We start from the raw sequence: 10,117 nt of genomic DNA, 5'->3' as shown, positions 1-10,117 counted from the left end.
GAGCCTTAAACGAGTACCTGGTGCGGTGTGTGTAAACATCGTCACTGGGGAGACAAAGACGGCCGGGCGTGGTGCTGGCCACCCACCCCCTCGTGCGCCGTGCCCGCCTTCATAGGTGCTGCTCGCTCACAGCGCCTGCCCCAACAACAACCACAGCGCGTTCAAGGCCATATTGGGGGATCTCTGTGATTGGTCTGGAGCCCACGCCCCACCCCTTCGAGTGTGACGTCGCCGCATTCCGAGAAACAACGCCGGCTCGTGCGCTTCTCACCATTGGCGTGGCGCTTCAGAGAAACGTCGCGGCAGTTCGTTACTGACGCCGCGCGGGGCGTGCGCGTGTGTGAGTATATATAGGACGCTTGGCGATAGCGTGGAGCTTAGTCATCTTTAGAGATTGTGTTGTTTTGCTACGAGCGAAAATGTCCCTGCTTCTTTCAACCGTTTTTCTCTTCGCATTCATCTCGGCCAGTTACGGTGAGGCGACTGCACACACCACATCAGCTTTGTAGCCTTCGTTTATAGTTTATAGATTCAGTGTATGCCGGGTGATAAATCCCATTAGCAGTAATACTACCTAACAGCCTTGTTGTTACCAATGCACTGCTGGATGGAAGCGTCTCCATCCTGTCCATCGTGATGGCTATTTGGCCATACTGTAGTTGTGTTGAATAGAACATGTGTTTGTAAATGTTTTCGTGACTGCCAGGATTCATACTCTTTGGTTTTTTCGGTAAAGTCACGTAGGTAAAAAATAAAAAAAATAATTAAATCACGACGTTTCGGGCGTAACACAAGCGTCCTTCTTCAGGTGGGGACAACTTAGCGAAAGCACAACCGCTTAAGTGTCAGAGTCAGTTTAACACGCAGGATTTCGCGACCAATATCATCCATAATAGAGGTTTTTGGGTTAGATCGTGTAAATATATAAATGTGTCGTTAAAACCCGCCACCACCCGACACAACCAACACGTTAAGGTTGTCACATAAACAGAACGTGCCAATTCGTCACGAGTACAGCACTAACCGGTGTGTTGTTAGGCGTATATGTACCTATGCGCAGGATATGTAACTCTATGCAACTATCATTTTGACATGACATTTTCAATGTTTATGCGCTGCATGAAACAATAGAGACTTTAGAAATTGTTTAATGCAGCCTTGGCGTGCATTAGCCGGACGGTGGTGGCTATGCACGCCCACAATCCAGCACTGTGGCAGCCAGATCACACGAAGATTGTGAAAGCCCCTTCCTGTGGACGTCGAGGACGTAACGCCCTGGCTTGCCACGAGAAGGCGGCCATTAAAAATGTGGACTCCACCACTTCTATGTGTACGGGAAAGTGTTTTCCCTCGCACGTGTATCTTACCCCCAGGCGATTTGGTCCCCCCCCCCGCATGTAAACACTCATTATTCGGCTGATACCACCTTAATGTATAGAGGGCTGCAGAGCTTGAGCAATTGTTGGCACCGGCTCACCGTGTGGCTGCTGCATGTCTGCTTGTCAGTGGTTCCTCCTCGCGCCTCTGAGTTCTCGCTTGGAGAGTGAGTACATGTTGTGTGCATTGCAAGTTGAATTATTATTTCTGTACGCCCGGGCTTGCGCCCAAATATTATCTCCATTCCCCAGTCACTGGATCAATCGTGGTATCTGAAATGTCTAAAAGCCTCCTGCCTTTGATATTCCTTGCTTGAAGCCGCTGGTGTCCATCAACAGCATTAAAACATCAACAGGCCAATGCACAAACCTTCATGAATTAAAAATTCAAGGCAAGCCACGGTGCGATTGTGGCCATGTAACCCAACATATGGAGGGCAATATAGTAAACCATTATCTGCTCTCCTTCAACGGAGGAATTGGACAAACGCCGCAAACTCTTCGCCTGAAGCTCTCTCGTGGCTAACAGACCTTGACATTGGCAAACAGCATCTGTATTGCCATACACACGAATACGCAAGAACAGGAGCAACCGATTTGAATATAAAACAACGGGCAACCCATTTTGCGGACAATTCTACCAACAAAGACTTCCGTTGCGTTGTCTTCGACCTTATTTTCGGACGTTACTTTTAGAAGTTTTAATTGGTGAAGGCGACAATTTCGCAGGAATGTCCTCGCCAAGAGACACAATGTTGTTGTTTTTTTTTCGTCTGACCAACCTTGTGCGAGATATAGAGCGGGGCATTTGCGCAAACATGATCATTACTTTTGGGGAATTCGCAAGCGGAATATTTCAACCTCATACTTTGAAGGCAGCAGCACTGGTTCCTGCCATAGAAATATGGACTTCTGACCATTGCCTCAGGACATCCAAGAGCGATGAGCGACGCCCATTCAATGCCACGCGCTGGGGACACACTCCGTCGCCTCTGTAATAGAGTTCGCGCAGCGCTCTTTATACCAACATGACAATAATGAATTTGCTTCGCGTTTGTGTTGGTTGCTCTTGTAACATTTATAATTCCCATTGTTCACAGCTGGCATCAAAACAGGAGTGGCGGCTGCTGCGACAGGCGCAGGTGAGTCGACCAAACATAACGTTGATTACTTTTATTTGCATTTTAGATACTGACATACATTTCACGTGAATACATAGCATTGATTTATAATTGTAAATGTATTTCACATTTTAATGGAATTTATTATATATTCTCGAATTATAAATAAACTTTTACATGTCCATCATTCACTCGAATCAATCTTTCACGATGCTCAATCTAATTCGGGGTTCAAACTCTGAGAAAAGATTTCCAACACAGCTGTAGGGATGGATGATGACACAGCACCAACAAGACGATGTTTAAGTTCTTCAAGGTACCCTTGGTTTGCTAGTGGATGTAGACTTTACTTTTTTGTAACCCCAGAGATGAACATCTAATGGTGCTAACTGCTAAGTCGGGTGAACGGGCTGACTTGTCATTATATCAGAAAAGGGGGTTTCCCATAAAACAGAAAGAAAGTACCAATCGATATTCACAACAACCTAAAAGGTATAAGTCTAATGCATATATTCTTATCAAATTTATGTTAGTATCTCGAATAACAATAACACTTAAATTTTATTTTTGGTATATACTGTACATTATTTACTGAGTATACAACTGTTACTGGTAGGAACCTCCTGGTTCCACCAGCCTACAGGGGATTATTGTGTCCGTTCGTCGTGCATATAAAAATGGGAGGGGTGGGGCTGGGTGGGGAGGGGCTGGGTGGGGAGGGTGGGGAGGGGCTGGGTGGGGAGGATGAGGGTGGGATGGGTGGGGCTGTGTGGGGAGGGGCTGGTCACCCCGTGGTGCCCTTATAAAACTCAACGTTTAACCTACTCACGCCGGCTTGTGCCCGCCCTCACAGTCGGCCATATTTGCGGAATACACCACGCCGCCGTTGACCCTGGCCATTGACCGAGCCACCCAACGTTCCTACCAGCTCCCTTCGCAGGAATGTGTTTTGAGTTGTACCAAGGTTGTCCACCTCTGAGCTACAAAGAACTGGGACAGATCATTGGAAGAAGACATCTCCCAATAAAATAACTGCATGCAAATGCGTAGTCTTGAGTGGTGTATTAGAATGCAACTGCTTAAAACCAGGTCTTATAATGTCCTAATCATGGGGAAATGCAGGGCAGGTGGCAATCCCAAGTGACAATAGTCACTTGCGTTTTTATACACGGAACTTTGAACAAAGCAAATAATTGAGGTCAATATTGTGTATTCACCACGATTAAAACACAATTATTGACCATAAGTGTGACCCCTAAATTGTTACAATTCATCTAATCCACAATTGCTTTGTGAACAAATGGCAAAACTGTTGTTTTTTTCTTCCGACTTTAATTTTTTCTAATGTAATGTAGTTGAGCCTGCATTGTCACCCTGACACATGAATTGGGCTCGGTGCAAGGAAAGCTTTATACTGCAAGTGCATGACATTACTGTAATATCCATAATCGAGGTTTTTTGGGTTAGATTGCGTAAATATAAATGTCGTTAAACCCGCCACCACCAGACGCAGCCAATTAGTAAAAACAAAAAACTTTTTTTACGAATAACATGAGTGGCGAAAGCCTACGTGTTGAACGTACTGTGTGATGTGTGTGCGTGGTACGCAGCGACTGTAGTCACCGGAGTCACCACCGCGGTTTCGGCTGCGGGATTCACCTCGGCAGGGATAACAGCGGGCTCCTACGCAGCGTCGATGATGGCCGCGGCTGCAACTGCTGGCGGTGGCGGTGTAGCGGCCGGCAGCACGGTGGCTATTCTGCAGTCCATCGGTACATTCACGCGCCCTCTGTAAACACTGCCGTCGTGGGTTTGGCTCGAGATGAGACCAACGTGTTCTGCACCATTGCATCGCTCGGGCTCTTCCAGCATGTCGTTTGGAACCCCTTTGGCACGCAGGTTCCAGCTACTGGTTAATGGGGCCATGATTGGGAGAAATGGTTCTAGTATATATATTTCCATTTAAAGCTTTCGTGACTGCAGGGATTCATCTTCTTGGTTCTTTCGGTAAAGTCACGTAGAAGGGAAATAATAAAATAATAAAAATAAAACATAATAAAATACAATTCTCACTACGTTTCGGCCACAACACAAGCAGCCGTCCACAGGTGAAGACAGAGCTGTCTGAAAGACAAGGCTCCAATGAACACGGCTAAGCTTGGCAGCGTATTTTAAGCTGGGTGGGAGGAGAAGAGCGCCTTGACAAAGGAGTTTACATGTCAACAGAAGAATTTAGCATTGAATAAGCTGTGTTAATGTGAGAGAATTAGCAGGATGTTATAGTCAGAAATGAGCATGTAACTGGGAGATTAGTATGATGTTAATGTGAGGAATTAGCATGTAACTGGTCACGGAAGTGGCTATGTTAAAGTCAGAGTTAACATATCAACAGAGGCATTTAGTATATTGACGCTAAAGAACTGCAACCACCCACTATCATACAATAAACCGATGTGAAAGTACTAAATATAAACTACATCAATATAATCAATGTACTCAGTATATTCTCCAATAAGCTGAGCTTTTAACATTAAGTAACTGGGTATACAATACACTATATAATGACTATCATATAGTGAACCTATAAAAAAAATAAAAAATAAACTACATCAATATCATAAATATACTCAATATAATCTCCAATAAGCGGTGTAATATATAAGTTATTATATATTACACTTCAATGTCGCAAAAATTATTATAATATGCCTCCATCTAATATTTTTTCTTACATCACACGACTATACCCCGTATTATAAACTGCCATAAACAGACCCCAACATTGAATTATACACTGCGTTACTATAGACTATAATAATATTAGACTTGTAATATTACACTATGTATTATTCTACCAACCCTACTGTATACCACACTGCTGTATATTCACTATGCAATTACGATATTACCTCATGAATTAAATTAAACATTACACTGTTATACTATTTACGTGACTTTACCGAAAGAACCAAGAAGATACATATATATCGGTACTTGGGGAGCAGGCTGGCGCAGTGGTAACACGTGTACCTTAACAACAACAAGAACCTGGGCTCGATGCCTGACTCGGGTGCCTTTCTGTGTGGAGTTTGTCTGTTCTCCCCCTCAATAAACAGGCAGGCTTCCATCTACCCAATCAGGACATTTGTTTCCGAACCTATTTGCCATGCGTTTGCCATCACATATGGCTAAGCGTATGATTCATGCTGTGTTTTGAAAGGCAAAGTCACTTCAAGAAAACGCGATGGCATGCACCGCGTCACTGATGTGTTTGTGTTTCCTTCTGCAGGCGTCATTGGACTTGGAGCACTGGGAACTGCAGCAACTGGTGGAATCGGGGCGTTAGTGGGCCTTTCCATTTACGGTCTATTCAAGGCAGCCAGCAAATAACCCTCGAGCGAGAGCAGAACCAAATTATGTATTTATCAATACAACATTTATTGACTTGTCTCAGTTCAACAATCATTCTCTAAATGTATAATGGCCTGCAATTGATCCTACGTCTGGCCTGAGGAGGGGGGTAACGTGTGGAAGGATCCGCGAGGGCGAGTCGTCGTGTGGGGTTTATCAAACGACGGCCGTGCTCTCGATGAGAGCTTGGAGTTGGGGCTGCCGCACAGCGTTAACAAGTTACACGTCGCGAGTGTTTAGATAAAAAACAAGTTCTGCTGGCATGAGACTTGTCTGTGTGGGCGGTGATTCTGCCCGGCACCGCAGACACACGGGACCCTCGTCCCGGCCACGGGCGAGGGGTCGTCGTGTCCCATCCCCACACGCGACCCTGAATTTTATTATTATTATTATAACAAAGCGACTTGTTACCACCTCACTACCCTAAACAAAGTGCTGGATCGCCTTAGTAAAAAAATACATAGATAATTTAGCAAGTATTCTGAGCAGATCGGTGAAGGTGTGGCAAGCTGGCGCTGTCTTGGGCGGCCAGCTGTTTAAATTGCGATCAAAAATAAAATGTTTTAATGATCTGCATGTAACCCCCCCCCCCCAATACTTGTATCACCCATATCCTGTTGTGACTGTTATCTCAGACGTTGGGACCATTGAGGGTGTGCGCTGAGTGGGGGAAGGGACATCGGGCAGTGCAGGGGCAGGTGCTAAGCAAGGGGTGAACGTGAGGGCAGCTGGGAGAACGGGAGAGGATGCTCGGGCAGGAAAGTGGAGCCTGTGCAGAGGATATAGGGCAGCGTTCTTCACTCAATTTCAGGAGGGGGAGGGGCCACTTTCGCCGATAAGACATCAGCAGCAGTGTGAGGTCCGCCACACATTTGAAACCATCGGGAGTTTGACAGCAGCACGATGATGATGATGGGAGGTGTCACCATTTGAGTCTTGTCGGGGTGCCGCACGTCAGGGAGCCGCTCTAAAGGCCACCAGGGGCCGCCAGTGGCCCCCGGGCCTTGCGATGAAGAACGCCGATACAAAGAGAACGGTTTTGAGGGGGGAAGTGTGAGAGGGCGGAGAGTCAGCGGAGATAGAGGGCAGAGTTAGGGGAGTCACCGCGTAGATAACGGAGAAGGACGTGACAGCCAGAAGGGTGAGAATTAATACCCGATCGTGTCTGTTAAGTGTTAAGTGTTGTTTGCTCGAATATCGGTGGCCATATAACGCTGTGATTACACGTTGAGCAAATAACCCTGTTGCTAAAGTTGGAGCGGGGAGTTGCGAGTGGTGTTTGAGAGCGGCGGTATCTGCATCAGAGAGGAGTTTTCAGTCACCTCCAATCAAAATTTGTACCCTCAAATAAGCAATGAAAAATAAAATGAAGCACTCTTAACTGAAGCGTGCATTCCATGTTTCGTGTTGTATGCGTGACGTTCCCGACCCCAATCCCGCACCCTCCTCACGGGGCCGATTCTCCAACAAATCACTCTGCTGTGTTCCTCAAGTCCCGTGGTCGTTTCAACTCCTCCGCTGCCTCCCGCTTCTCAATGGCTCCCCTCTCAACTTCTTTTCCTCTTAATAACATCTGAGACCTCCCCCCTCCCGCTCCAGCCACCTCGTAACCAAATTCTGCCCGCCACTCCACAGAGAAGTGTAATCCTCTCTCGTGCCTGTGTGTATCCGGTCTGTCGTTATCCTGCATTGAGCCTCCGATTAGCGCGAAGTTGGCTACGCTCGGTGCGAAATGAGTTCAACGGACACGTGTAGACACCTCCTGCCCTCGTCTCCCCACCGTAGCCTTTGGTGCCATCTCTCCTCCCGTTCGCCTGAGCTCCCTCTTGCCTCCCCAACCCATTGCCTCGTTTAGCATCACTCTCTCCCCTATCCCCTCTGCTCGTCAGCCCTGTGCTTCCTCTTCACCTGCAACCTTGCCACCAGATCTGGCAAAGTCAGAAGGGGGATTCATATTGTGACAACCTCGACGCAAAGCTCCTTGTCGTCACCCGCATCCATCACTGTCGTCATGAAATTGCCACGCGTACAGCAGCAGTGGCATCGGTGGGCTCCTGAAGACGGCAGCAAAGACAACCGACGACTGACATCATTGTGCTCGAACGTCGTGTTCATCGTCATCGCAGCCACTCTAGAATGGTGCACGTGTCCAGTCGCTGCCACTGTTGCTAGGAGTGTACCTGGGCACAACGCAGGTCACCTGCGAATTTATTTTGTGCCATGATGGTGCAGGACGTGTGGACATCGCATTTCTGTCGTGCGCTTGATGGGGAGGGGGAAACGAAGGGTCCGGCGTCCTGTCGTGAAGAACGGCGTCGTCTCTCTACCGCCAGAGGGCACTGCAAGTCCACAGTTGGATCTTCCTTTCTGCGCATTGGTCTCACCTGCAAGAACACACCATCCACTGTCGATGTCCACATCGTATACAGTGCTTTAAAGCATTATTAATGTTCGTGTTGTATGCATTACCCTGTCAAATGACGGTCACCACAAATCTGGTACAGTACATTGTAGGCCAAACACATCGTTGCCCTTGCGGCTAACGCGGTTTTAAAATGTCACTAATTTCCATCCACCCGACGTGAAATCACGAGTGTGTGTTTGCAGAGGATTGGGTAGAGCGATACACATCGTGAGAACACTCAAGTGACAATTCATACCCATACATCCGGCCCGCGCTGGATGCATCTTTTATATATATGTAGGGGTGTTAGAGAGAGAGCCCGTTATGCATGGCAGCCTATGGTAAACAAACACAGTAGGCGGGGCTACATGAGTGCACGAGCAGGTGCCCTCTGCGACGTCCGCGCCAGACACCCTGGGGGGTCGATTCGGTCGTTATGATCCCCCGGGGCCCCACCCCTCAGGGAGGGGTTGGGTATAAAAGGGGAATGTATCGAAGGGCTCGGGAGTGATGTTGAGCTAAAGGAGAGAAGACGGAAGACGTCTTAGAGAGAGCCCTGGACTCCCCCTGGTACGCCGTCCTTATCAGGACCGCGCAGGCTCGAGCCAGTGGCGTGGTACCAGGGCCAGAGCCAGTGCTGGTCTGGACTCTGGGTACCGGGCCCGACTGACCAGTGTCGGGCCAAGATAGCCTCCCCTAGCCCATTAGTGGAGGACTCAGAGGCAGGCTAGGGTTAGCTAGAGAGGTGTGTCCTCAGATAGACGGGTGAGGGGGCCGATACCCCCTCAAATGTGTATGTCACAACGTTGGTGTTAAATAAACAAGTGTGCCTCCAACTCCGGTGTGAACGAGTCGTGAGCGTTACTACATCTGGCGTCAGAAGTGAAACAAAGTACGAACATGGATACACGCCGGACGACTCGAGTCGGGGTACCAGAGGCAGAAGACACCACTGCAGTCGGAGGGCCCGAGACGGCTGAAGATGCCATCGACCAGCCGGGGCTGGGCGCATCCACGCCACAGCAGCTGGAGGAAGGTGAGCCGTCGATGGAGGGGCTGAGGGAGGCGCACGCGAAGCTGACCGAGCTGCTGTACGCCGCAGCCGCCATGCTCGACACCATCACGCAGCTGGGGGCTGCGGGACCGCCACGGGGCAACGGCAGCCGACGATCACAGCGCCTTCCCGCCATTTCCACGGAGCAACATTTTGAAACTCCCACCATCGCTGCAGCTGCTGTTGAGGGCGTGGCCGCTCTAAGCATCGCGTCCAACGGCGGGAGTACAGTACCTGCCGCGTCACCACCAACGGGCGGAACGTCACCACGGGTGCGACCGGCGATGCCATCGCTGGTTCGTGCCGACGCTGAGTTGAGTGAGGCGGACGAGGGAGTGCGTTCTTCCTCTGCAGCCGCTGCCTTACATCAGCGGCTACCTCCACTCAAGGAATTTGTGGGCGAGGATGGCGACTGGGGCGGCTTCCAGCGGCGCTTCCTCGCTCACCAGGAGATGGCACAGTGGACAGACGCCGAGGCTCTCCGCGCGCTGCCAGCACTTCTCGACAGCGACGCCCTCGCCACTCTAACATCGGCTTCGAAGGAGAGGCGCTCCACGCTGCGGAAGGCGATGCAGGTGCTGTCGGCGGTATATGGTCCACCATCGGACTGTCGCCAACTCTTTTACGATCGCCAGCGGGGGACGAAGGAGTCGCCCCTGGCGTATCGCACAAGCCTCCTGGCACTGGCGAAGGAGGCCTTTCCACGAATGGATGACGAGGGTGTCGACGCCATGGTGACAGAGAAGATACT

The 10,117-nt window shown here is 49.2% G+C and overlaps 1 protein-coding gene across 1 annotated transcript; it reads left to right on the top strand.

The window, feature by feature from the left end:
- The first annotated feature begins 257 nt into the window (after positions 1 to 257).
- On the top strand, positions 258 to 7,284 carry LOC144934349 (interferon alpha-inducible protein 27, mitochondrial-like). Its single transcript, XM_078860033.1, has 4 exons — positions 258 to 474; positions 2,477 to 2,518; positions 4,108 to 4,269; positions 5,787 to 7,284. Exons 1-4 carry the CDS (start codon positions 420 to 422, stop codon positions 5,885 to 5,887), a joined length of 360 nt encoding a protein of 119 aa, XP_078716159.1. The 5' UTR covers positions 258 to 419; the 3' UTR covers positions 5,888 to 7,284.
- Positions 7,285 to 10,117: the final 2,833 nt, after the last annotated feature.

The sequence above is a fragment of the Lampetra fluviatilis genome, chromosome 10 (genome assembly GCF_964198595.1).
Source record: "Lampetra fluviatilis chromosome 10, kcLamFluv1.1, whole genome shotgun sequence".
Classification (NCBI taxonomy): Eukaryota; Metazoa; Chordata; class Hyperoartia; order Petromyzontiformes; family Petromyzontidae; genus Lampetra; species Lampetra fluviatilis.
Note: the sequence above shows the minus strand (reverse complement) of the source record. Positions and strands in the feature narration are given on the sequence as shown.